At 37.1% G+C, this 26,202-nt stretch overlaps 4 protein-coding genes across 14 annotated transcripts in view; 1 reads left to right on the top strand and 3 right to left on the bottom strand.

Annotated features, from left to right (window-relative positions):
- LOC126753250 (uncharacterized) overlaps positions 1-1,040 on the top strand; it is a 40,520-nt gene extending 39,480 nt beyond the window's left edge. For all 9 annotated transcript variants that reach the window (XM_050464517.1, XM_050464540.1, XM_050464583.1 and 6 more), the window contains one exon: positions 73-1,040. In XM_050464517.1, coding sequence (XP_050320474.1) covers positions 73-496 — 424 coding nt within the window. In that variant the 3' untranslated portion in view covers positions 497-1,040. The remainder of the gene's footprint in view (positions 1-72) is intronic.
- On the bottom strand, positions 914-6,868 carry LOC126753241 (aldehyde dehydrogenase X, mitochondrial-like). The gene is made up of 6 exons (XM_050464504.1): positions 6,618-6,868; positions 3,119-3,223; positions 2,918-3,018; positions 2,278-2,849; positions 1,850-2,199; positions 914-1,368 (listed from the first exon to the last, which is right to left on the bottom strand). Exons 1-6 carry the CDS (start codon positions 6,651-6,653, stop codon positions 1,075-1,077), a joined length of 1,458 nt encoding a protein of 485 aa, XP_050320461.1. The 5' UTR covers positions 6,654-6,868; the 3' UTR covers positions 914-1,074.
- Positions 6,869-11,651: 4,783 nt separating this feature from the next.
- Positions 11,652-20,719, bottom strand: LOC126753229 (aldehyde dehydrogenase X, mitochondrial). Of its 2 annotated transcripts, none has more exons than XM_050464492.1 (6): positions 20,547-20,719; positions 13,974-14,078; positions 13,732-13,832; positions 13,085-13,656; positions 12,666-13,015; positions 11,652-12,124 (listed from the first exon to the last, which is right to left on the bottom strand). In XM_050464492.1, the coding sequence occupies exons 1-6, from the start codon at positions 20,580-20,582 to the stop codon at positions 11,831-11,833; spliced, it is 1,458 nt and encodes a 485-aa protein (XP_050320449.1). In that variant the 5' UTR covers positions 20,583-20,719; the 3' UTR covers positions 11,652-11,830. The 2 variants fall into 2 exon arrangements, with proteins under 2 accessions (XP_050320449.1, XP_050320442.1); XM_050464485.1 differs by lacking the exon at positions 20,547-20,719 and adding an exon at positions 17,516-17,648.
- A 3,335-nt stretch (positions 20,720-24,054) lies between these two features.
- On the bottom strand, positions 24,055-25,264 carry LOC126753389 (leucine-rich melanocyte differentiation-associated protein). 2 transcript variants are annotated; one of them, XM_050464795.1, is made up of 6 exons: positions 25,168-25,264; positions 25,031-25,110; positions 24,721-24,957; positions 24,500-24,648; positions 24,255-24,442; positions 24,055-24,187 (listed from the first exon to the last, which is right to left on the bottom strand). In XM_050464795.1, exons 2-6 carry the CDS (start codon positions 25,070-25,072, stop codon positions 24,102-24,104), a joined length of 702 nt encoding a protein of 233 aa, XP_050320752.1. In that variant the 5' UTR covers positions 25,073-25,110; positions 25,168-25,264; the 3' UTR covers positions 24,055-24,101. The 2 variants fall into 2 exon arrangements, with proteins under 2 accessions (XP_050320752.1, XP_050320761.1); XM_050464804.1 differs by having other exon boundaries at positions 25,031-25,107.
- Between the last annotated feature and the right edge of the window lie 938 nt (positions 25,265-26,202).

The following is a 26,202-nucleotide window of genomic DNA, read 5'->3' as shown; positions in this document are numbered from 1 at the left end:
GTAAGTTAAAAGCAAAAGTTCTCAATTTCTTTCTTTCTTTCTTTCATACATTTCCTGCTCCTACATTCACAGCTGCGGTCAAGCCATCTCCGTGCTGCGTCCCTTCATCCGACAACACGAATTCAAACACGATGTCTACTTGAATCTCTTCCGCTTCGCCTACATGTTCGCTTTGGTCTTGTGGCTGCTGGCGCTGCTGCTGATGTTGGTGCGCTACTTCTTCGCAATCGATTTCCAACTGTTGGATGTACAATCATTGTACGATAACAAATTGGCGCGTCGCTTAAGCCGTCCGGAACCGGAGTTTACAGAGGTGCTCTTGGACACAGCGCAGTCGCCCACTTTGCTACTGCCACGTCACGATCGCAACAAGTCAGAGGATGATTTTCAAAGTGCCAAGTCGAATTTGAGTGAAGTGGCAATGCCGTTAATCGACACCGGCAAGCCACGTTCAGTGCTGGTGCAGTATGCGCCAACGCAGCAACGCGTGGTTTAGTTTAGACAGCACTTGACACTGTTAAGTAGAGGCTTAACCAAATCTAAGTATGTACAGGCGACAAGGTGGGAGGCGCGTTTAATTTTGCGGAGAAGCGTTTCAAAACGGTTTTACCTCAGGAATCTTTTTTATTTAAAAACTGCACAATTTCTCTCTCCAAGTTTTTGCTGCCGCTGTTTTATATTTACAAGACATGCTCGTATGTATATATATATGTATGTATATGTGCGTGTATGCGAGCATCACAAGCATTCTTTAAAGCCGACTTCGGCTCTACTGTGCAGTTGAATGATATTATTTTAATAAATAAATAAAAATATGCAATTCAAGTATTCAGACAACCGTCGCGGCTAAGCAACAACAACATACCTACGATATGGCCGAACCTCTGTAATACCTGGTAAATACCTTAACGCATTATTTTATCTCAAATATTATTTATTGATTTTTATATGAATTTTTAGTGCTTTTAACCACTGTGTGCGTGTTTAACAGAAACATATTATATAATAACATTAATTAAAGTATAAATGTGAAAAAAATAGTTTAATTGTGACACAAACTACTGGGGCGCTGACTTAGACTATTTTGGTGGTAATGGTTTTGGTCTCCAGATAATTGTTCAAACCATCGCGACCCATCTCACGTCCGATACCAGATTGCTTGTAGCCACCGAACGGTGCTTGTGGCAGCACAGCACTGTAGCAGTTGATCCAAACGGAACCGGCATCCACGTTGTTGGCGAATTTCGTCGCCTTGTTGATGTCATTGGTAAGAATGCCAGCGGCTAGGCCGTATTCCACGTCATTGGCGCGATCGATGATCTCTTCAATGTCGCTGAATTTCAAGATAGACATAACCGGTCCAAAGATCTACAAAAACGAGTTTATATAAGTACTTTGGAGTCATTTTGGAGAAAGCGTTAGTGCACATAAGAGAAGTCAAGCCAAAAGTCCGTAGAGCTTAGCTTGTAATCAACACCTCTGAAAAATACTTCATATAACCCAACTTTATATCGAAAGTTTTCCAAAAAAAAAGGTCTAGATTTAAAAATAAGCAGTTTTTGTTGTTAAGCTTCGGATTTGTAGTTATAAAAAAGATTAGATTAGATGTTAGTCGTTTGCAATCCTAACTAGTTAGATGGTGTTTCTACTGGCATCCTGTCCCACTTTATGAGATTTTGAAAAAGAGAAAATAAGGATCTAACTTAATCCGAACGAAGCTTCTCAGTAGTTTTGTGAAAATTTTGAAAATTGATAATATCCCCCAAAACCTTACTCGATTTTTGCTAAATCTGCCTGCGAACTTATCAAAACTACGGGTATTCGACCGAAACATAGAAGCATAACTTACCTCTTCCTGTGCGATTCTCATTTTGTCTGTAACATCGGAGAACACCGTTGGTTCGATAAAGTAACCGACATTGCCGACGCGCTTGCCACCACATTGCAGCTTAGCACCCTGTTTTTGGCCAATTTCAATATAACCCAAAATTTTGTTCATCATTTCCTCATCGATTTGTGGACCATGATTAGTTGACGCCTCAAAAGGATCACCAATTTTACGAGCCTTCGCCAAAGCCACAGATTTTTTAACAAATTCATCGTAGATCTTCTCATGCACATAGGTGCGGGTGCCGGCGCAACAAGTTTGACCTTGATTGGGGAAAATTGCGTCGTGTGTTAACTGCACAGCTTTGTCAACTAAATACAAAAAAAAGAAAATAAAAAAAAAAATTGAGTTAGTTTCCATGTATTTGGAATATGTCAACAACTACTTACCATCAACATCGTCGAATACCACAAATGGACTCTTGCCACCCAATTCCAGCGTAACACGCTTCAAATTCGACTTGGCTGCCGCCTGCATAATGATGCGTCCAATTTCTGCGGAACCAGTGAATGCGACCTTCTGTATATCATGATGTTCTGATATCGCAGCACCCGCGGTGGGGCCGTAGCCGGGTATGACATTGATGACACCAGCAGGAAAACCAGCTTCCTTAGACAAAGCGGCCATATGAAGAGCGGTAAGTGGTGTTTGTTCGGCGGGTTTCATGACAATCGTGCAACCGACAGCGAGAGCGGGTGCCCACTTCCATGCCAACATAACCAAGGGATAGTTCCATGGAATGATTTGACCAGCCACACCAATGGGTTCTTTACGTGTCTGTACAACGAAATCACCACCGGGTATGGTGTCACCGAAAAATTTGTCGGTCCAGCCAGCATAGTATTTCAATGACATAATGGCGAACATGACATCACCTATGGCCGATGTGAATGGCTTGCCATTGTCCTGGGTCTCCAGGCTAGCCAGGATGTATTTGTCACGTTCCATCAGACTGCAGAGCCTATTTGTTTAAAGAAGTGTGAAGTAAGATAATTGGTCATTGGAAAGGAAAACAAGTGAGTTACGCACTTTTCGATGAGTGCTGTACGTTCGAGTGGGCTCAGTTTGCGCCATGCCGAGTTCCTGTGGAATGCTTTCTTAGCGGCAGCTACAGCCAAGTCGACGTCAGCCTGTGTGAGATGAGTGAAACATTATTTACATAAGTATTATGAAATATTTACTAACTAGAATTAGTAAATCTTTATCATTTAAGTTTCCTTTTGTACTCACCTTATCACCCTCCGCAATTTCAGCAATCACCTTGCCAGTTGCTGGATTAATAGTTGGAAATTTTTTTCCAGAGACGGCGTCGACGAACTCATTGTTGATAAAAAGCTGAAAATATATAAATAATATAACTTAATAGTCTCATAAAGGTGTTAAATATAGTCTAATAAAATGGTAGGTTATAGCGAACTGAAAGTGATAACTCATTTCTGTAATCCGAAAACAAATTTTTTAAATAAGTTGAAAAATGTATGATTTCACAATACGTTATGGCGAGTAGTGAGTCCCCTATAAATGAAATACCTAAATAAAGAATTATTTCGTATAAAAATATATTTTTTAGTAAATTAATTGGAAATTTTTAAAACTATTTTTCCTTAAAGACACTTGGAAAGTATTATTGACGATATCGTTAAGCTAGGTGCACTTATGGTTAAATGGTTCAATGGAATCCAACAGAAATTTAAATGTTTGTTCGAACTCTATGTTCTATACCGATATGTTAAACTAAATTGTTAATGAGAACTTCACTAGCCCTCAGAGCAACGGGCCTTCAAACAAACTAAGAGACAAACTTTACAGATAGCAATTATGTTGAAATTTTTGTAGGGAGAGGACTGTTTTTAAATCGAGTGAGGATTTGTGATGATATGGACCCTTTAAATCTGTAAAATTACCGTATTTAGAACAAAGAGCAACCTGAAGAGATTCAAGAGCCTCTATTTCATCCAAAAAACAACGATTTGGTGTGGTTTGTAAGCCGGTGGAAACATGGGTAAATATTTGTTCAAAACTGATGCCGGTGAGAACGTAACCGTCAATGGCGACCGTTATCGCGCCACGATAACGCGACATTTGGTTTTAACAACACGGCGTCATTTCTCACTCATCTCTTCAATTAATGTATTTATTGAGAGAACACTTCGGTGAGCAGATAATTTCACGTTTTGGGCCGGTCGATTAGCTGCCAAGATCGTGTGATGCACACCGTTAGACTTTTTCTTTTATATCCCCACAGGAAAAAGTCTAACAGTAAAGTCTTCCGCTTCCATTCAGGCCTTAGAACAAAACATTACGCAAGCCATTCGTCAGTTACCAGTCGAAATACTCGAACGAGTCATCGAAAATTGGACTCAACGGATGGACCATCTGATACATAGCCGCGGCCAATATTTGAAAGAGATAATCTTCGAGTAGTAAATGCCAAAGTATGTTCCTTTAATTCCTCTTTAAGTTTAAAGTTTCAGTGTTTTTTTTTTTAAGAAAATTGGGAACTTCGAAATGAATCATCCTTTATATATATACATATATATTCTATATAATTAATACAATCTACTACGTACGATATATCAATTTCAATTGTTTAGAATATGTTTAGGCAAGATCGAGCAATATCTAATAAAATCCAGACTGCCAGTGGATAACATTTAAGGGAAATGGGTTGCAAAAACTTCGCTTGACTGGACCATCGATACTAGTAATATTTTAATTATTAAGAAATAATCCAAGTTTGAATAATACTTCGTGAGCCTGGGAACAGATTTATTACTTGCATAAATAGGATTTACAAGTTAGGGAAAGTTTTTGAAAACCGAAGATTAAAATCTCACACAATTTTGGAGAGGCAAAAGAGACGGAATATGATCTGATGGCCCGACAAATTCCGTTTTAACTATCAGGAGAGACACAATATGATCTGATGACTCGACAAATTCCTTCTCATCTATCAGCAGACAAATCAATGCAATGTACTCGAGACGACTGCGACAGACGGTCATGATCCAGATATATGATCAGCCAGCAATTAAGTTTTGAAAAATTACAATTCTCATCAAACAGTTAATTTAAGACATTTATTGATCAACTATCGAATCTGGCATTGCGAAATAAAAATGCTTATCAGTAAGCAATGACTTGCAAAAATTACATATTTTTCTGTTGCCATAGAATGTCACGTTTTGTTTAATCAATTATAATCAAATTCAGTCAGGTAGATTTTTAAATTAATTTTGTGTGAGTTATTTAAATAATATGTGGAAAGGTAGCGGAAAAATTTAGTACCCTGCAAATCAGCGTGAGCTCTATAACAACAGCGTGGCTGATAATTTTTTGTATAATGATAATTATGCTGATAAATTTATAACGATTAAATATCGGCAACTTTTCATAGTTCAAAGTTTTATATTTATGTATGTATGGATATTTCACAATATTATACGTACGGACTCTCAACATTTCATAGTTCAATTTTATATATTCATCTTTCAATATATTGTACATAAGCACTCTCCAGACGTACCTACTTGTATGTAGTAGATAGGAATCGTAATCTTAAATCACGCATATGTTAACTTCATGGATCTTACGATAAGTAGATAACAGTTGGCAGCGTGCAGAAGTTTTATGTAAATATGTATTGAAAATAAAATAATTTTTAATACATTTTTTATCTAATCACAGTTGGTATTATTATACTATTAATTGGTTTTTACGACATTCATTTAAACAAAAATCGACCAAAATTCGAAAACTTGAGAGCGATTATATTGATGTGATAGCGGCCATGGTTGATATAATGGAACGGCAGTGGCTTAAATATACCAAAATTGCAAATTTTCAAGGTTTTTTTTTCAAAAGATGAAACATCGCACACAAAAAAATGTTGGTCTTTTAAGACAAAAACAAGAAAAAACTTTAATGTCGGTTACGCCGAAGCTATAATACCATTCGCAGATGCAAAGATTCCTTACGAGAAATTTTATTGGCCAGTTTGTATTTCAGTTCTATGCTACAGTCAACTGATCTGGACAATAACTTCGAAGATGGCACAATTACCTTCAGCAATAAGCTATGCAATTTTGTCAAAATTTCTGCATAAATATACAATAAATATTACCTATAAAAGCACTTGATTCCGATCGTACAGTTTGTATGGTAGATAGATGCTTTAATTGTGCGATAATGAGTTGCTTCTTTTTGCGAAAATAATGGAATTTAAGATCGTTACCTCAACAGCTGAGGGACTAGTTTGCATATGTACGGACAGACGGACAGGACTAAGTCAACGTAGCTCGTCACGCTGATCATTTTAATACTTAAATATTTCACAAGGTCTCAGGCGTTTCCTTTTAGATGTTAAGATAAATAAATGAGGATTTCACGGCGATCTTAGGTCTATTACAAATATCATGATAAACTTAATCTACCCTATTCAGGGCAAACATATTATTTAGCGCTGCAAAATATAATTTAATTTACGTAAGTTATTTGTGAAATTAGAAATGTTTGCACGAACTTTTTATGATTTCGAGAGCTATTTATCATATGTAGAGGCTACAATATCGCTAAAAACTCTAAAAGAAATAAATACATACATAAGTATGTATTTAATTTCGCTCCATTTGTAGCATACATACATACATATTCCTATACCTTCTTCTAGCGCTTGTGTCGGAGGAAACATTACGAAATTCATTTCATTCAAATCCTGCTTGATATTTACCTGTGTATATTTTGGTACTTCATTTGGATTAGCCATGATGTTTGTAGTTTTCACAATTAATTATTTAAAATATATTTTTTTTTTAATTTAGAACACTTCAATTCGAAAGACTACACACTTCACGCACCGGCTTAGGTACTCTAAGAGCTAATTTCACCACAATTTCGTCCGCAGCACAGGCACAACTAAACTTGCTGATTTGTGGTCGCTTTTTATAGTAAGTTAGCCGACAGTCTTTACAACAAAGAACAAACTAATTCTCTGCATTCACTCTATAGAACGCTTGCCGGCCAGTCCGTAGCCTATTTTGATCACTCTCTTCATTTGTTGATAATCATTCCTGTTGTTGACTATTACTGTTATCACGCTAGTTGTTGGCAAGCAGAACGCCGAAGAGCTATGACTGAGCGCGTTAGCAAAGTGCGATAAAGTCTAGGTACATATGTATGTATCGTATGTACATATGTGTGTGAACACATAAATTCTTACGCATAAATTCATTACTTTTTTTGAATACTACTAGAAAAGGTATTAAAAGTTAACTGATAGATACACAATCTCTACAAATGACTGATAACTGGCTGTAATTGGTGTCTTTTGCGACTAACTTCTTACGTAAGTGTCTGGGTTAACACAATTTGCTTAATCGAAAATAGCTGTACATATGAGTGGTCTAATTCATATGTCCGCCACTGTAAGTAGTGTGCCAATGACGTGCCAAAATTTGTTTTTTGACGCTCTCTCAGCTGCTAGCAGAAAATCAAATATGTTACAGTAAACTCTCGAAAAACGGCGTATTTTCAGTATTTTTTTTGTTTTCAAATAAAAAATGAAATATTATATTCAAACTTTTTACTATTCAAAAGATTACATACATAAATATATAAAAGAAAGAACTGACGAACCGATTTGGCTGAAAACGTGACGTGTGATGAGGTAGTTTAGAACCAGTGGACGGGCATAGTATAATTTTTCTCCAATATATGCTGTATAAAGTCACCCGGAAGTTCGAAAATCTCTTTAGATATACTATCAGGAAAGAATTCTCTCTGATTTTCAATTAAATATATCACTCATTAACCAATACAGGGTTTGTCCGGAAAGTAATAGCACTGAGTCGATTCAAAAAAATGTATTGAACCAATCGTTACAATTCGTTAAAATTCAAAATAGGCTTCTTCTGAGTCGATGCAGCCTTCCAAGCATTGAAGGCGTCACGAAAGGCATTCTCCGGAATAGCCTTGAGAGCCGAGTTGCTCAGTTGTCTCAAAATGCTTGCCTTTCATCGGCCTTTTGAAGCAAGGAAACAAAAAAGTCCGGGGGCCACATATGGGTTGTAGGGCGGCTGCGGAAGCGTTCGGATGCCGGTCTTGGTTAGGTAGCTTTTCATAAGGAAGACGGTGTGAGCCGGGGCGTTGACATGCTGCAACTTCCAATCGGCTACGATGTCTTGTCGAACCCTATTGACCCTTCGTTTGAGTCTCTTGAAGACTTCCACGTAAAACCTGGCGTTGACGGTTTGTTCAGGAGGAACAAATTCATGGTGGACGATGCCTTTGATGCAAAAAAGACAATAAGCATCGTTTTCACTTTGGACTTGTTTATTCATCAGCGACCTTTTCCGGCCCTCCAAAAAGGTCTGGTGCCACCGAAACACATCACTTCTTGCTAAACCAACATCTGGGTAAGATTTCTTGATCATATCAAACGTTTCTGTCACAGATTTACCGAGTTTCACACAGAATTGAATCACGTACCTCTGCTCTAAAGAATGCTGCATTTTCGGCTTGCACCACTCACAGAAAAACGTCGCGCGAAAATGTTTGTCCCGACTCTCCAGATGCTCGGAGACAACTCACCAACCGCTCATTCGTTAGCTAAGAACGCCTTCTACCAAATCTAGTTGGTGCGCACACGATCCGAAGTACAGTCGCAGTGGAAGAAAATCAGTCAGGTCGGTCGGGCTGGTCTCGAGATATGTATATGTTTTCAGCTGAAAGTGGGCGGTGTAACTCCCATCGTCCAATTTTGATTCCGGCCCTGTCATACCATCTCGGGGTAAAATTTAATGTATCTGGCGTATTCACATATTGATTTATGGCCTTTTCAGTAGTTTTTAACGGTACCGTTACATGGGTAGTGAGTGAGATTATCATCCGATTTCATCAATTTTCACAATTTAGTTGTTGTAGCTTAAGTGGGTTAAGACATAGGTGCATTCAATTTATTAGAGGGCGGGGTCACGTCCACAGGTGACCCTTGCTATTGTATTATATACATATTGATTATATCGTAGTTTAGTGCTTAGTTATACCACTTTATTGGTTTTCGGCTAGTGGCGTTTTGTGGGCGTGGCAGTGGTCACACCCTTCTTTTTTGCCATGGAACCCGCATACCAAGTTTCATCAAGAAAGTTGCAGCTTGCCCAGACAGACGGACACGGATTTGAACTCAACTCGCCATCCTGATCATTTATATATATAAAACCCTATATCTATCTGGATTAGTTTTTGTAGACATGCATACATATGTATATGTATTATACTGATAGTAGCCACTGAGAAAAGCTGTGTTTTTAGGACGGACCATGTGGAATAGGTAAGACATTTTTAATATCACGACAGAAAAATGCATTGACAGTTGCGTTTTTTTGTTCGTCGAGAGAGGACTTTACTTCTCAATTGCCTACTCAATCCGAAGTAGCACCTGTTGTCAAGAGTTATTCTGAGCTGGATTTCCAGGCTGACATTATTGGTGGTGTTTATACTGGTTCCAAGATAAACGAAATTATCTACGAATTAATGGCGTGGTTAATGAGGCCAATGATATCAATATTATCGGCGTACGCCATCAGCTGTGTGCCATTCACTTGGGAGTGGCCAGAAATGATTATTTTACATATGATGGCTCAAGCAGCTAATGACTTCCGGTCTTAGACCAAGTATCCTCTGGGTAGCCAAAGAACATCTGTTTGAAGGCGAGCTAAAGTGAGAAGACGAACCATCTCCCCCAGGGTTGTGCGCTGGGCTTGGAACCCGCCACGTAAAAAACGCACCCAATGAAAACGAAACAAGAGCCTCTGAAAAGAAACCCCCCTTTTGATGACGACCATGCAAACTGATGTACCCTCAGAAATAATACAGTTGCTAAATATTGGGAATGGTTGAATAGAACTAGAACCAAATAAGCAGTACATTACACTGCCAGACAATTTCTGCACTCCTGTTCACGCGTATTAATTGAGAGTAAATATATGTATGTATGCTGAAAGTAAAAACTAATCAAAAATATTATTTATAATTTTAATATATATAAACATGCGCTAAAAATGGGTTTGTCGATAACAATATTTGCCGTAGCTGTTTCCATTTACTCTGTGATTGCTCACTTACTTATTATGAATCCGACACAGAATTCTTGGTTCTAAGATAAGATATCTCTTTATGAGATTGGCGAATTTCGCCTGTTAAAAGAAATGGATCAAATAATGTGTTCGTTAGTTCTTGATCAGAAAAAATACTGTAACGATGCTTCCGCCTTCAGACATGGCTTCGTGTGACTTCATTTCAATACCAAAAATAAGGAGAACGTTTAAGTGCCAACGGTTTGCAAGCATAGATGACATTAAAAACGCATAGCTGAAAGACGACGGGGTAAAGGCTATCCCAAAAATCGATTTTGAGAAGTGTTTTGACAATTGGAAGAAGCGCTGGCATAGGTACGTAATATCGAGGGAGTAGATCAATTAATATTCATTTTTTTTAAATCGAAAATTCCCGTTATTTTTTGAACATATACATATACTTCGTATAGTTGCCGATATGCTTGCCTGGCTACTATGCCAGAATTTTGCTTTAAAGCTACTGAGTCAGTATGCTTGAAGACTTAGATAACAACTCTGAACTTACATTTTTCTAAAGCACTGTTATAAGTATTTGGCAGCACTTCTCAAATTTTTCAAGAAATCATAAAATAAAACATTATTATACAAGTAGCTTGAGTTCGTCAGCAAGTTCCAGTGCATGCGTTATTGTATATGTTATTTCTCCGCCGAGAAGAATTTGCTTGGATTAGTTTTCGTTGCGTGAAATAATATAATTCTAGGACAAAAATTAGAAATTTCCTTTCATTCTGAATCCCGCATTCATGAGGTGGCACCTTCCGATTGAAAATTGGGTACTGCATTATGGAAAAAAGTGAAATGAACGAAGCGCATCAGGCTCACCTGCCACCATCCTCTTACAAAACCATACCACTTACACCAATCCATCGGTCTGTAACTAAGCTAAAGCATGAAGAAATGGAAAGGGATGAAGGTTTTGAAATTTAAAGCATTCTACATAATAGATGTGAATTAATTTGTATGTACATGCTTCAGTTTTTTATTCTGGCTTCCAATCTCGAACAATACTTATCGACTACTATACTGGCGCTAGTATTCATACATAACATGGGGTGTAAGACGGTTAACGTTGTCTACATTCACGACATAAGATAATACGCCGATCAGATTTCGGACGCAACTATCTTCAGTGGAACCATGAACACCTTCACCGACTCCCTCTCAGTGAATGGCTTACTTGGAGTCAAACCACCACCCGGGAGAATTGAGAGTGACGCTGGCGCAGCTTCGTTCTGAATACTGTAGCAGATTAAATACTTACTCTGAATCGACCCCAATATACCAAATGTATGTTCCAGCATGACGCTAACCACCTCTTTGTATGCCCAGCTAACCCTACACATCTGACACTCTTCTCGCTATGATCCGACCCCTTCAAAAAAGCATGTTTCCTGGGCCTTCCGTTGGATGACCTCGATGATAACAAATGGAGAATAAACTGATTTTACATGATGTAGCTTCCCTTGTGATGTGTTCGTACGGAAAATTGCAAAATAAGTATATAGGAGGTCTGTACTAGGTCATGTCATTGTCAATAAAATCCTTAGCCCTACTTATTTACCAATCTGTCCTCAAATTCATATTTTATCGTTTTCTTACCGTTGATTTCCCCACACGCTTTAATATGTAAATTTTTGTTATAAAAAATATTTATTAATTTGAGTAAACATTTAAAATATGTACAAGTATGTATACTTGGATATATGCATTGGTTTACGAAAATAATTTGGAATAATACAGAAGTCCAAAACTCCAAAAAGATATGAAATTATTTGCCATTTTAGTTGGCAGACTTTAGTCTATGTAGAGTCTAGACTAACTTCATGGTGATAGTTTTGGTTTCCAGATAACTGTCCAAACCATCTTTGCCCAGCTCACGACCAATACCAGACTGCTTATAGCCCCCGAAAGGAGTTTGCGGTAGCACGGCATCATAACAATTGATCCAAACGGAACCGGCATTGACGTTGTTGGCGAATTTCGTCGCTTTGTTGATGTCATTGGTGATAACACCTGCTGCAAGACCGTACACCACGTCATTGGCACGATCAATGATCTCCTCCATGTTGCTGAATTTAAAGATTGACTGAACAGGTCCGAAGATCTAAAAAATATAATAATAATATGAGTTATTAATGAAATATAAAACGGTATTTAAAGAAAGAGGCTTGAAGCAGAACTCATTTATTCTTTGGGTTATTTAATTTATTCTTCCAAATAGACTGAAAGAGCTTTCGAAAGTTTCTTGGTAGATGAGAAGTAATATCTTCAAAGTTTTGATTCCCAAAGTTTTGGAATTTGAGCTACTAGGGAATCTCCTCATTTATCCTTCTCTTTATCATCTGAGCAACCTCTTGGTTATGATTTGGATTACTTCATAAAAAGCTTTTGCAAAAGTTCTCTTTTTTAAGGAATTTACAGTTAATTTACTTTGTAAAAGACAATGTAAATCGACAATGATAAGCTCTCAAGTCGACTTTAAACCAAGATTTTGGAAACATTTTAGTTTTTAAAAGTTTACATAACTTTCACTAGCAAAGAGCTAACGGCACCCGAAATTGAAAATATTTTAATATTTTATCTAATGTCTGCCATTTGGTGGATAATGAAAATTTAAGAAATAAATAAATAAATAATAACCGTACCTCCTCTTGTGCGATTTTCATTTTATCGGTAACATCCGAGAACACCGTCGGTTCGATAAAGTAGCCGACATTACCGATGCGCCTACCACCGCATTGTAGCTTGGCACCCTCTTGCTTGCCACTTTCAATATAACCCAAGACCTTATTCATCATTTCGTCGTCGATTTGTGGACCCTGTTTGACGGACTCGTCAAATGGATTGCCAACTTTGCGGGCTTTGGCTGCCGCCACAGCTTTGGCAACGAATTTATCGTAAATCTTTTCGTGTACATATGTGCGACTACCGGCACAACAGCTCTGACCGTGATTTGAGAAAAGTGCTTCGTGGGTAATATCCACCGCTAAGTCAACTAGAGAAGGTAAAAGGAAAAACAACTGTATACTTTGAAACAAATTTATTGAAGCGATGGTTGCCTTACTGTCGGCGTCGTCGAACACCACAACCGGACTCTTGCCACCCAATTCCAGGGTGACCCGCTTCAAATTCGACTTGGCTGCCGCCTCCATAATAATGCGTCCAATTTCTGCGGAACCAGTGAATGCGACCTTCTGTATATCATGATGTTCTGATATCGCAGCACCCGCGGTGGGGCCGTAGCCGGGTATGACATTGATGACACCAGCGGGAAAACCAGCTTCTTTAGTCAAAGCCGCCAAGTGCAGAGCGGTGAGTGGTGTCTGTTCGGCTGGTTTCAAAACGATTGTACAACCAACAGCAAGAGCTGGTGCCCACTTCCAAGCCAACATAAGTATCGGATAATTCCAAGGAATGATTTGACCAACCACACCAACGGGTTCCTTACGTGTCTGTACAATGAATTCACCACCAGGAATTGTATCGCCAAAAAACTTGTCGGTCCAGCCGGCATAGTATTTAAATGTCATAATTGCGATGTCAATATCAAAAACAGAGTCGGCGTAAGGCTTGCCATTATCTTGTGTCTCAAGGCTAGCCAATAAGCTCTTATCACGTTCCAAGAGGCTGCAGAACCTGATAAGTAAAATACAGTTATAATTAAATTATAGGTTTTAAAGAAAGAAAGATAGTTTAATAGCGCCTACATACTTGTGTATCAAGTCTGTGCGTTGGAGTGGGGCCAGTTTGCGCCATTCGGAGTTTCTATGGAACGCTTTTTTAGCGGCAGCCACAGCTAAGTCAACGTCAGCCTGCACGGGGTAAGAAAAGAGTTACTTAAATCAGTACAGACATGTATGTTTGTATGTATGTAGAAATGTTTAAAAATAAGTTCGAATACCGTTATTTATTGATTATGCGATATTTTTCATTATCGTCTTTACTGCACTCACCTTATCACCCTCAGCAACTTGGGCTATCAGTTTACCAGTTGTTGGATTGATGGTTGGAAACTTTTTTCCAGAGACGGCGTCGACGAACTCATTGTTGATAAAGAGCTGTAAGTAATAAAAAAATATTTTTGCTTTTAAAAGAGATTATTGAGTTTACGGGGGGCTTGTTAATTTGTATTGGAACAAAGAGGAAATGTCAAAATCGATTTCGGCAAGTTAAGAAAGTTTCTGCATATAACCTTCGTGGAATTACAAAAAGCTAGGTAGTGATGGAAGGTTTATAGACAGAGTTTCTCCACACATCGTCGACACAATCTTAGCTGGCTTAGTAATTGAGCACCGACAATTTTGGGACTATATTATATTATATATGTACATTGGTGTATGGTAGAAGTCTATTGGAGCTTGCCTCCCAATTGTGTTCTGTTTCGTGCTGTTGTTCCTTAAATTGAAGGAACCAATCAAACGTCTCCGAAATTTTAGTGGAAATTAGAATAGGAGTTTTTATGTTTACGGGAGGGCAGAAGGTTGGTTCACGCTGCTTCTGTAAAATTCTGATTTTCATTCACTTTATTTGTAGAAACTTGAGCTATTCGAATCTGGTTCACCTGGAGTGTACAGTTGAAATTTCTTTTAGCACTGTTATTCAAGAACTTTCGTAAGCACTGTTTTCTTCTTCTGAAAGTTAGCGAGAAATGTTTAGTGTTGGAACTTAACATTTCGAAGAAGTATAGTGTGGGTAGTTTCAGTCTGAACAAAAATGAAAATAAAAGGATTTTTTAATAAAATAATTTTTTTTTAGTGTGAAATGTAAGAATGACAAAGAGATACATTGTATTTAACACTTTGAGCCCCGCGTGTACCACCAAACATTTATGTTTTGACGATTTTTCTGTGGACATTTGGATTTTCATTATGGGACAATGTGACCACAAAAAAAAAAAAAAAAAAAAACAACAAAAATGCATTTGGTTTATCAAAAATAAATATCACAAAGTCACCTCAATCACAAAAAATCAATTAAACAATCAATAAAACAAAAACAAACAAACCAACTTGATAAAAAAACCCTTCGTCAGCATCTAAATATATTAGTGTTAAGTTCCTGCAAAATTAACGTTTTTCTTGCTTATATTATGCTAATGACAGCTGCTCGTAATTTCCGGCGTACTTTCGGTTGTAAACAAAAAACAGCTGATAAAAAAATTTACATCTAGATTATTTGTGGTCCGAAAAAAGGTTTTTGCTCTTAGGGCACGAAGCCGCTTACTAACGGCTACTTTTGGATATTTGTTGCAAACATGCGCTCCTGCGCATCCTATATTATTGATCCAATTTAAGCGTATCTGTATTTGATTGAACTATATGGTTATAGATTTAGCTCAAATTACACATGTAAACAAGTTAAATAAAACTGTATATTTACGCGTAATAGAGGTAGGTAGGTAGGAGTGCCGCCCTATCGGGCTCAATTAACACTTGATGTGCCATTTTGATGCACTGTTCGTAGAACCTCCTGTATCTGCTATTACGTTTCACATTCTCTTTCAAACCATTTTGAGGTTTCGATGAAACTACTTATGTCCGATATGCTTTTAGTGGAAATCCATTCAAGGTTTGGTGCTAGATGGATTCCAAGTGTTTTGTGTCGGATCTGTGCTAGAGCTGGGCATTCGCAGAGAAAGTGGAAGATTGTTTCCTTGTTCCCTGCTACTCCGCAGCCACGGCAGATGTCGTTGTAGGGCATACCCATTTTGGATGCGTGTTCCCCAAATGGCCAGTGCCCTGTTGTGGTAGCTGTTACTCTGTAAATACTTTTCCTTGACCTATTTAGTAAGTCGTTGGTTCTTTTCCTGTCATATGTTGGCCATAATTGTTTAGTTATGACGCATTTTGTGATGTTTTTCCACCTGTTATTTGCAATTTGTTGAAATTGTCTATTGATCTCTCCTTTGATTGATCCTAGCGGACTTGGTATTATCTCCGCCTCGGATTCGTTGAGGAAAGCTCCTGCCTTTGCCAACTCGTCTGCTTTTTCGTTACCGAAAATGTTCCTGTGGCCGGGAACCCAGATCAAGTTTAGTTAGAGCTTGTCTTTTATTGCGCTTAGTGCTCTCTTGCAGTTGTGTACTGTGCTGGAGTTTGTCATGGGTGAAGGCAAGGCCAGGAGCGCCGCCTGGCTATACGTAAATGTAGTTGTTTTGTTTATATTCCCGTGGTTTTCTAATAGAGCTTCGCAGGCTTTTTCTATGCCTAGTACTTCTGCTTGGAAGATGCTAGCCGAGTTCGGTAGACGTATAGAGAGAGATATGCCAAGATCAGAGGAGAATACCCCGTGCCTACTCCACAGTCCATTTTGGACCCGTCGGTATAGACTGAGATGGTATCCTCCTCTTCTATTGAGCCTCTTCTCCATTCTCGTCTAGATGGTATCCTTACCTGGAAGTGTCTATTGAAATCCAGCTTTGGGAGAATGTAGTCTGATTTATTAATGGTGAGCTTGTTCAGTATTACACTATGTCCATAGTTCTTCTGGTTCCAACCTCCCAATTCTTTTATTCTTGTCGCCGCAATAGCTGCTGTTTTTTGAATAAAAATGTCCATTGGTAGTTGATGCAGGATCACGTTGAGCGCATCAGTCGGACATGACCTGATTGCTCCGGTAACACCCGTACATGCTGCTCTTTGTATACCATTTAATTTTTAATGTTGTATTGTTTGTTTAGCGCTGGCCACCATACCAGAGCTCCATATGTAAGTATAGGTCTTATGACCGCCGTATACATCCACATGACTATACTTGGTTTGAGGCCCCAATTCTTGTTGACGATTCTCTTACAAGTATAGTAAGCCATGTATGCTTTGTTTATTCTTTTTTCTATATTTATTTTCCAGGACAAATTGGTGTCAATCTCCACCACCAAGTATTTAGCTCTGGGGGAAAGAGTGAGTATTGTACCGTTTAGTACCGGAAGTTGAAACTGAGGTATTTTGGTTCTGCTTGTGAATAGCATCAGTTCTGTTTTGTTCGGGTTAACTCCTAGTCCATTGTTTTTAGCCCATAGGTTTAACCTTCGAAGTGCTCTTTCCATAATCTCGCTGACTGTTGAAGGAAACATGCCTGATACCAACAACACTATATCGTATGCATACGCCACTGCTTTCACTCCTCCACCGTTTAGTTGGAGGAGTATTTCGTTCAGCGCTACAACCCATAGGAGCGGAGAGAGGACCCCCCTCCTCTACTCACATAGCTTGTTCGTGTTGCAGCGCCGTTTGAAGCTATAATCTTCCTATTCTCAAGCATCGATAGTATCCATCTGCACACAGTGTCATCTATGCCACCATGTGCCAGAGAGTTAATTATCGAGTATCGAGAATTATCTCGCGTAATAGAAATTTATAAATATATATTTCTATATACACATACATACATATATATACATATATATGCTTAAGTGCATATAGTTACGAGTACACTTGAACCACTTTTTTATTGCTACAGTTTCGGAATGTGAATGGGCAACTTTAAAAACACTCACCTGCGTATACTTTGGTGCTTGATTAGGATTCGCCATTTTTGCTCCAATAAACCTTTTAATGTACTTTATAGTTAACACAAATCTTATTGGAACTGAAGCGTTTTACTTATGGACCACTTCACTAGGAATGCAGCGCTATTTATACCTCTCGCTTGCCTTAGCAAAACAAAACGACTTTGATGTGCGCTCTCGGCTGTGGAAAACGCCGGTCATCACATTGCTTATCGCGGTATATATTTCATTTTGCACTGATTGTATTTATATTCTTAACTCTCTTTTTCGCTCATATTCGTCAACATAAATAACTCCGTGTCTTAACCATTGCGATTAAATATATAGACATATTTTATTAGAGTACATAAGATTTGATCTTTTCAAATTATGACACTCTGACCCTCGGAAAATATTTTAAAAGTGCTACATATTTCAAGCGTAGAAATCTCCTGATTTTATGATTTCTTGACATTTATTATAATGCAAATGAGAATAACATTTAAACAACTTATTGCAAGTTGCTTATTTTTTTTGTTTACTTCCATATATTTAATAACTTATAATAACTAAACATAGTTATAAAAAACATCAACTAAATTTCAAGACAACACAATGAGGATGAATTATGGTGGTATGATATTAAATAAATTCAGCAAAAAAAAAAAAAAACAAGTAAGAAAGGGGTAAGTTCGGATGCAACGGAACATTTTATATTCTTGCAAGGTGCAGGCGTCAAAGCAAGAGAAAAACCTTACGTCAACCAGAGGATCGGAACCTAAGTAAAATTATATATATGTACAAGTATGTATGTATACTCTATATAACTCATACACTGACCGACAAATTCAGCATAAGTGGTCAGAAAAAAGAAAATCATTCTATCAATCAATCTATTTTAGGCACAAAGATATACTGTTAAGAACAAAAAACGTTCCGTAGTTTTCATTGAGAAAACTTAAATATACTATACCGATATATCCATCATAAAGTCACCTGGAAGTTCGAAAAATCTTTATATTAGGTATATGGGGACTTAGGGAAGTATTGTCCCGATTCAACCCATTTTTGATACACAGATACTATTGCCAAGAAAGGATTCTCTCTGAATTTGTATTGTATATCTCACACATGGGACGATATTTTCAGTAAAAAGTTAACTATAGATACTGTGGTCCACATATTCGGTAGCTAGGGGCTTCAACAATTTTGCTTGGTTTGGGACAATTCTTGGTCACAAAGTGGCATTTTTCAAAGGAATTATTCTATCTCGTGATATTAATTACTTATAGATTTGCGTATTAGAAAGTGAAAAATATGTGATTTCACCGCAAAGTGGGTTCCGAGTAATAATTTAATGTCTCTGGTGTATTTAGTTATTGTTTTATTGGACTTTTGGTAGTTTTTAACAATACTGTTAATGGGGGGTGAACGGGGTTATCTTCCTATTTCATCCATTTTCACATTGAAGGTAGGAGTTCTTATAATGTAAATATTTTCCAGCAGCTGATTCTCCAAACAGAAGAAATAACGTCTGATAAATTTTTCGATTGTTTCCTTTACAGTAAAAAACTTTAGATCCTGGTGGAGGACATCGTTTTTCACATAGAAATGGCCCCCACTATTCAGGCGCAGAACTTTATTTTGGAAAGCTTGAATTACTTTTAAATCTGAATTCGCTGCACTGCCCCAGATTTGAATGCCATACGTCCAGATCAGCCTAAGTATTACCATATAAATTGGCAATTTATTATTTACACTAAGGCGGGTTCTTGGCCTAAGCAGCCAAGCCTTAGTTGAAATTTTTTTATATTAACGTGATCTTTTAAAGCGCGCCTCTTATCAATTATAATTCCCAGATATTTTGCTCATGTGTTTGTTGCTAACAACTGACCATATAAAGCCACTTGAGGGTAATTTTTTGTTTGAGGGTATAAACTACTTGTATGGACTTTTTGGTGTTGATACCAATGTCGAGGTCGGGGCGAGCCACGATTCTAGAGCGTTCAATTGCATCTGCAGTTTTCTGGAAGCAGTATCATCGTTGCCACTTGCAGTGCAATATCATCAGTATAGGTTGCCATCATTGTTTTATTAAGAATGTTAGAGCTGATCACTGGCAGGTCTGATGTACATATGTATATACTTATAAAGCACAGGTCTTAAATTCGACCCAGCATCACGGCATCTAGCGTAGAACGCACGATTGTGCAATTAAGATTTTAGCAGCAAATAAATAAAATAAAGCATTGGTAATTTTTCGTTTAAATTGAATAACAGACCCAGATGCAAAAGTTTCCGGTCAGTTCGTGTAACTTTCAGTTCGCAGGATAGCTATTTGTATTCTATATGTGACCAAAAATCTTTTTTCGTTTGCTATTTTAACTATTTCTGATATCTCAAAAACTGAGGAACTACAGTGCATATATACAGGCGAACATTGCTTAATCAATACAGCTCGTTACGCTCATTATTTATATACATATGTATATGTACGTTATAGGGTCGACGTTTCCTTTTGGATGTAACAAACATCGTGCCACCATAGCACCCTTTTTTGAAAATTTCACGCAAGGTGTGCGAATTTTGAAAGGATCACTCTAAGGGTTAATGTGAATTTTTATGACCGATGTTTTGGCTATTATTAGAATTGCTACAATTTATTCCATAATTTAGAAATTTATTCATATACAAACATACATATATAGTACATATGTATATGTATGTGTAGTACTCTCTTGAAAATCGCATCGAGATATTGTATAAATATACGAACCTTACATACATTGTATACTCTTATACACATACATATGTATAATCTGAAATTTTAGAAGGCGTGCAAAAGGTTTAAAGCAGCTTGATTATGATATCTATGACTTTTCTTATTTATACACGTATTTATTTACAATTCTGTTTATTGTTTTCATTATGCCAGTATGGTGCCCGCAGTCCCCTTTTATATAAACTAATATTTGCCAGCACTTGACAAATGATTATTTGCGATACCATATTATTAGTTACACAAGCCCCCCCAACATACCTGTGTGTATTTAGGCACTTCATTTGGATTTGCCATTTTGTTACAATTATTATAGCAGCACTTTAATCTTCAATTAACACGCTACTATCTGTTAGCTTTATAAAAATTCACTTAACGAACCGGCAAATTAATGAACAACTAAACAGTGCGGTCAGCTGTGCTACTGAAACCAGAAACAAATGAGGCCTCTCACCGTTTCGCCTTATATATTGTTTTTTTTTCTCAAATGGGAATGTGTGTGTGAGATTGAGACAGCAGAGCGCCAGCTGTACTCAAGTGCTTTTGAAAAGCAAGTCAATAGGTTTGCGTCTTGGATATATCAAATATATTTTTAGTGCACACAGGGTGACTTGAAGGAATTAAATAAAGGGAATGCAATGGAAGTACTCTGTTTTTATAAAATCAATGTAAGTTAAATTTTCTTCGTAAGAGGGCTTAAAGTTAAACGAAATCGTTCTTCATTAGGTTTTTTGTTTGTAAAAGGTAAGGTGTTGCGAGTTTAGTTCACTTATATCATTTTCTCATTTCGATGAGTGCGTTATATGTTTCTCCTTTGGATAGTGATATTCAATCTAGCACTTTATACCATCAAATCAAATTGAGCATAAATTGTAATACATGGGACCATTTAAGCTCTAAAACTCTATTAATCAATTAAAACTGTTTTGAAAATATTGCTTCACAGTTTTAATCAAATTTCGTGAAAAATTACAACTATTTTTTTAAAAAAAAAAACCAAAACTTGATTTTGTGAATTTTTCATATAAATTTTGAGATTATGTAAAAAAGGCCTGAAATAAAAGTAAGTGGACTTTTTCAAAAACACATCTTATATTTTGACTTCAAAATTTCTTAATTCAAAAATTCAAAATTATTTTTTTAATGTTTGTTATTTTATTTTTGTTATATAAAAAAAGAATGGGGGAGAAGTTTGGTCAAATATCTTTATTCAGATTTAAATTATATACATTCGTTATTATAGTAAATGCAAACTCAGTTAAGAGAAAAAGTAAATTTAAACTAGATTTCTCATCCTGATATTACCAATAGAATCCGCCGAATAAGATGCAAAAAGAAAGTGAAAAAATGTATAGACTTTTATATTATAATTTTGATTTAAATTTGTGAGAGTATATTAATAATATATTTGATGTTACAAAATTAAAATACCTTATGTCAACATAGCCGATGGGTATAAAAATATGAGAACCGGTTGTTCATGTCTTGAATAAAGCTTTTTGATAAGCACAGAGGGTTACAAATAATTTAGTTTTGTATTTTTAAATAAGTTAATGGGAACTCAGTTGTATTTTTGGTAAAGCAAAATCTTGTATTTTCTTCTTATCATCCAGACTAAAATATATGCTATATATATACTATATCGTATAGCTGGTGATTTTGTAGTAATTTTTGCCTCAAGATTTTAGGCTTGGATTCAGGTTCAGCCCCACCAAGGGAATTATAAACTAAAACTCTAATCTTGGGCTGGATAGGCAATACGAGTGGAAAGCATATTTTTGGAGACAAAAATCAGGGCATTCTTCCTCCAATGCAGAAAAATGGGCAACTGTTAGAGCTACAGAGAATATTACCGGTGATAAAAACATTCACCGAATCGAGATTCCAGAAGTTTGAAATTATACGTAAAGAGACAATCAAAGACTTCTACCTGTCATTGGCTGGGTATAAAGTTAAATAATAATCGAGGGATGTTGGAGGAATACTCAGGCAATGGTTCGTGAAAATTATGGGTCCGCAAAATTGTTAGCTTCGCAACATGCGTATTCTGGAAAAATCCACATAAACTGTACTGAACTCAGAGGGAGCACAGATTGAAGAAGCTTTCAATAACATAAGCTTAAAGCCATACTGAACGCGCTTCTGTATTTGGAGATCTCTGAACCTTTTGTTAAACTGGTTGAAAAGATACGCATGGATTGGGCCAAAATTTTAATGCTGGGAGTTTCAATGATGTACAGATCTGTCCAAAGAAGTACACTTCAATGATTCTGGGTCTTAACTATTAATAAAATGTTGTTACCCGTCATATTCGGCGGACTAAACAGAAATGCTTGCAAGACAGGGTGAGTATTGTTCACTAGGAAACAAAGATTTCCAGAAGTTATGCCGCCATTAATAAAGGGTACCAGGCTGTTTATAGGAGAAAGGAAGCTACTTGGCAATAATTTTAGATAACAAGTTTCATGGAAACCAAATTTAGACTCATCTGGATGGAGGGGACTAACGCCTCAGGTAACACATTGGTTCTACACAGCAGTTGTAAGATCAATTATTACGGAAGTTATATTAGTGGGGTGGTCAATAATGGAAAGAAATTGCGATAAGGAGTATGGAAAGCATACAAAGAGCAGCTAGTATATTTATCAATGGAGCTTTTAGAATAACGACAAGTAAAGCAGTTAACATAATTTTAAATTTACTTACTCGTTTTGTAAGCTGAAAGGAAGTCAGCTCTTACTCTGAGGAGATCCTATCTATCTATGTCGTCTGTAAGAAGAGGCATTCCAATATATTTTGTAAGTTCTTGTTTCTACGTAATACCACGGGCTTACGAAATCCTTTAGAATTAAACTTAATTCCGCTCCCAATTAGAGGTATGGTGGATAGAGACGCAGTGATAAGGATTTATACGGACGGGTGCAACTATATAACCAAGTGGGAGGTTGTGTATTTTAAGCAAAATTGGATATCAGAATCGGCTTCTGTCTACGGACCAGTGCAGTTTTTCTAAGCGGAGATCACAGCAATTAAGAAAATCCTTCTTTTTCTGACAAAGAATGGTCTCACAATAAGTAATCTATTTATAATATGTTTATTAAAGCCGGTTGAGTTAAAGGGAGCTAAAAAAGCGGAAATATCATCTATGCGGAAAATGTTCTACAGGTCATTCTGAACAATTGTGCTTAATAGACTAGGGGTCGAAAACAGGTTTCGAGCTAACGATTTTTAAGCCATTTTTAATACGTTGGTGGATTTTGATATTACATTCATCATTTGTCGGAATCGGTCAGATCGGACAACTATATCGCATATATCCCATACAACCGAATATTTAGATTTTTTAAACATTGCCTTAAAAATCGCTGTCTCGAAATGAATGCGATTTTATAAAAAAAATCGACCCACTCTAATGCATAAACGGATAGCCAAGCGGCTTTGAAATGTCTTAAGGTTAGATAGTGAAATAATGCCTTGATCTTGGTGGATCTAACATCATATACGTTTAACCTGTAATGGGTTCCAAGATATTGATTTTCCTGGTAACAGATGAACTACCTGAAGAAGGCACCACCCTAAAATTAGACCACGAAAAATAAGAAATTTTTATGCTACTACCCACTGACCACTGGCCACTTGTAGCTATTTAATCGGTGGAGATAATCTTGACTTGCTTAAGAAGCAGTCAACTGGGGTGTGAATGGAATATGGGCCCTTCGATTCCAAAGAAGTTTGTAAACTCTTTTTAGGTTCTTAAAATAATATATAATTGAGCACAAATTGGTTTTGTTTTTTATTTAATATTCTGATCGATTCTTACAAATCTTTATTTGTAATGCTGTATATTTCCTCTGATTCGCCATTTTGTATTAAACTACGAATTTTCATTGGAAGCAATTTACCTAGAAAATAGGTCACAACTCAACATGAGGAAATTTGGAAAATGTACTTATATAAAAATTTCTCTACCGAAATTGAAGCCTTCGGTAATAGATTGGCTGCTCTCTCTTGGAAAATCATTTCTCGCTCTAGGCCAAAATTTTCTATTGGGTGTCTTTTGATGTGGTGATATGTTTGGTGAACGTGACATCGTTTTTCTCTGCAGATCATGATGATCTAGAAATTTTAGTCTCCCAAAAGCGCTTGAAATCTGCGACCTGGTAAATGTAGTAGAAATGTGTATATCTGATTTTAACTGGTAACCTACTTTTTACCTGTAGTACTCATATTCATAATCCACGTATTCACAAAATGGCTGCAGCTCTAATTCATCGGGGCATATAGGGTTACCGTGCAAGCTGAGGTACTCCAAATTTGGAAATATGCTCGCCAAAAGTTGAATAGTCTTCTGCAGGTCCATCAGCTTAAAAGCAAGAGACAATATAAGAAGATAAATAATAATTCTTTTCATACGCATAGCATATTCGCATTTCACCTCATTGCGGTTCAACATCAGCACCTTCACTTTCGGCAGCGCCCATTGCATTTGTTCGAAGTGTGCTTCGTGCAGTCGATTGTTGTCTAGAATGAGATATTGCAAATTATTAAACTCATACAAGTGCGTGAGGTTCATCAGCCGATTGTGACTGCAATCCAGATATTCCGCGCGTTCACCAAACTCCTCTATAAGCTCCGCTGGCAGTGAAACATAATGGCAATGGGCTAAGATAAGCTGTAAATAAATAAACCGTAATACAATGCTTTGCTTTGTTATCAATGATTGCGCTCTTGGATCGGCCGCTCACCTCTTTGCTCTGCACATCGTAGCGCATCGTCGGATGATCCATAGCAAACACACCCACACACGTGCGCACTATAATGTCTTCTTAATTTTCGAGCGTTATTGGAATTACTTTTCTAAGTTAACAAATAACTGTAATACCTTCAATAATTAAAACCTGGCGCCTGCTTCTTTTGTTAGAGCTCGAAACCGCAATGGTTTATAGGTGTTCGCTCTCAGTTCTTTATTACAGTCTGAGCATTGCCGAAGTACTGAAGGTGCAAGCTTAAGCAACAGTATCTTCTTACCGCTAGAATCTAGCCGGTGAATTAAAGCGATCATAGCAAAGAGATAACACAGATAAAGAATTTGAGATGTAGATGGCGGCGTGAGCGTTTTTCCGTTGGAGCTGTGCATTTATCTCGATACATTTTTGTTTTATGCCCGAAATAATTGGTAATACATACTACTGCGGGCAAAAAGTAGTAAGACTATTTAATTTAAACCTATTAATACCTAACCTAACCTAACCTAAATATTTTTTTCACTGTCAGTGATATCTGTGCCAAATGTCACATAAAAATAATCATTAGTGTTTAATATACGTTTGTCTTTCTGAAGTACATAAAGCGCATTCGGCATTTTTAACGATTAGTGAAATTATTCAACAAAGAAACTCCATTAAATTTTGTCTGCGGAATCAAATTTCTGGTGCCGAAATGTTCAGAAAGTTGGGAGAAGCCTTCTGTGATAATTGTTTTTATTTTTAAAAATTATTCAAATGGATTGAGGAATATCGGAAGAATCAGTGAAAACCATTTTGAAATATCATCTGAGCCTAAGAAAAGTGAAAGCACGATTGGTTCCAAAATCACTAAATTTTTTCGAAAAACAGCATCACGCTAAAGCCTGTGAAACTATGTTTTCCGACTACCAGGTTGTAATGAAACTGCTTACGACCCGGAAGCAGACGATCAATCGGGTTCTGTTTGCAGTTTTCTTAAATAATCGAGGTGTGGAGCACTCCGAATTCCTTACGACCGGCCAAACTGTCAACAAGAAATACCTACTATTTGAGTATTATGCGTCGATTGAGCAAAGCTTTTCATAAAATAAGGTCAAAATTATGGGCCGACAACTCTTGGTTTTTGCGCCCTTAGTTCTTCATGAAATTTTCAAGACTTTCTTAAATCCGCC

The sequence above is a fragment of the Bactrocera neohumeralis genome, chromosome 2 (assembly GCF_024586455.1).
Source record: "Bactrocera neohumeralis isolate Rockhampton chromosome 2, APGP_CSIRO_Bneo_wtdbg2-racon-allhic-juicebox.fasta_v2, whole genome shotgun sequence".
In the NCBI taxonomy this organism is placed as follows: domain Eukaryota; kingdom Metazoa; phylum Arthropoda; class Insecta; order Diptera; family Tephritidae; genus Bactrocera; species Bactrocera neohumeralis.
This window is presented reverse-complemented; position numbering and strand designations above follow the sequence as displayed.

Coding starts and splice junctions, on each gene's coding strand:
- LOC126753241 (XM_050464504.1), bottom strand. CDS start 6,653: ATGGCTAATCCAAATGAAGTACCAAAATATACACAG. Junction 3,224..6,617: donor AAGTACCAAAATATACACAG/GTAAATATCAAG, acceptor ATATATTTTCAG/CTTTTTATCAACAATGAGTT. Junction 2,200..2,277: donor GGTATTCGACGATGTTGATG/GTAAGTAGTTGT, acceptor TTTTGTATTTAG/TTGACAAAGCTGTGCAGTTA.
- LOC126753229 (XM_050464492.1), bottom strand. CDS start 20,582: ATGGCAAATCCAAATGAAGTGCCTAAATACACACAG. Junction 14,079..20,546: donor AAGTGCCTAAATACACACAG/GTATGTTGGGGG, acceptor TATTACTTACAG/CTCTTTATCAACAATGAGTT. Junction 13,833..13,973: donor AAGTTGCTGAGGGTGATAAG/GTGAGTGCAGTA, acceptor TACCCCGTGCAG/GCTGACGTTGACTTAGCTGT.
- LOC126753389 (XM_050464795.1), bottom strand. CDS start 25,072: ATGGATCATCCGACGATGCGCTACGATGTGCAGAGCAAAGAG. Junction 24,958..25,030: donor ACGATGTGCAGAGCAAAGAG/GTGAGCGGCCGA, acceptor ATTTATTTACAG/CTTATCTTAGCCCATTGCCA. Junction 24,443..24,499: donor TATGAATATGAGTACTACAG/GTAAAAAGTAGG, acceptor TACATTTACCAG/GTCGCAGATTTCAAGCGCTT.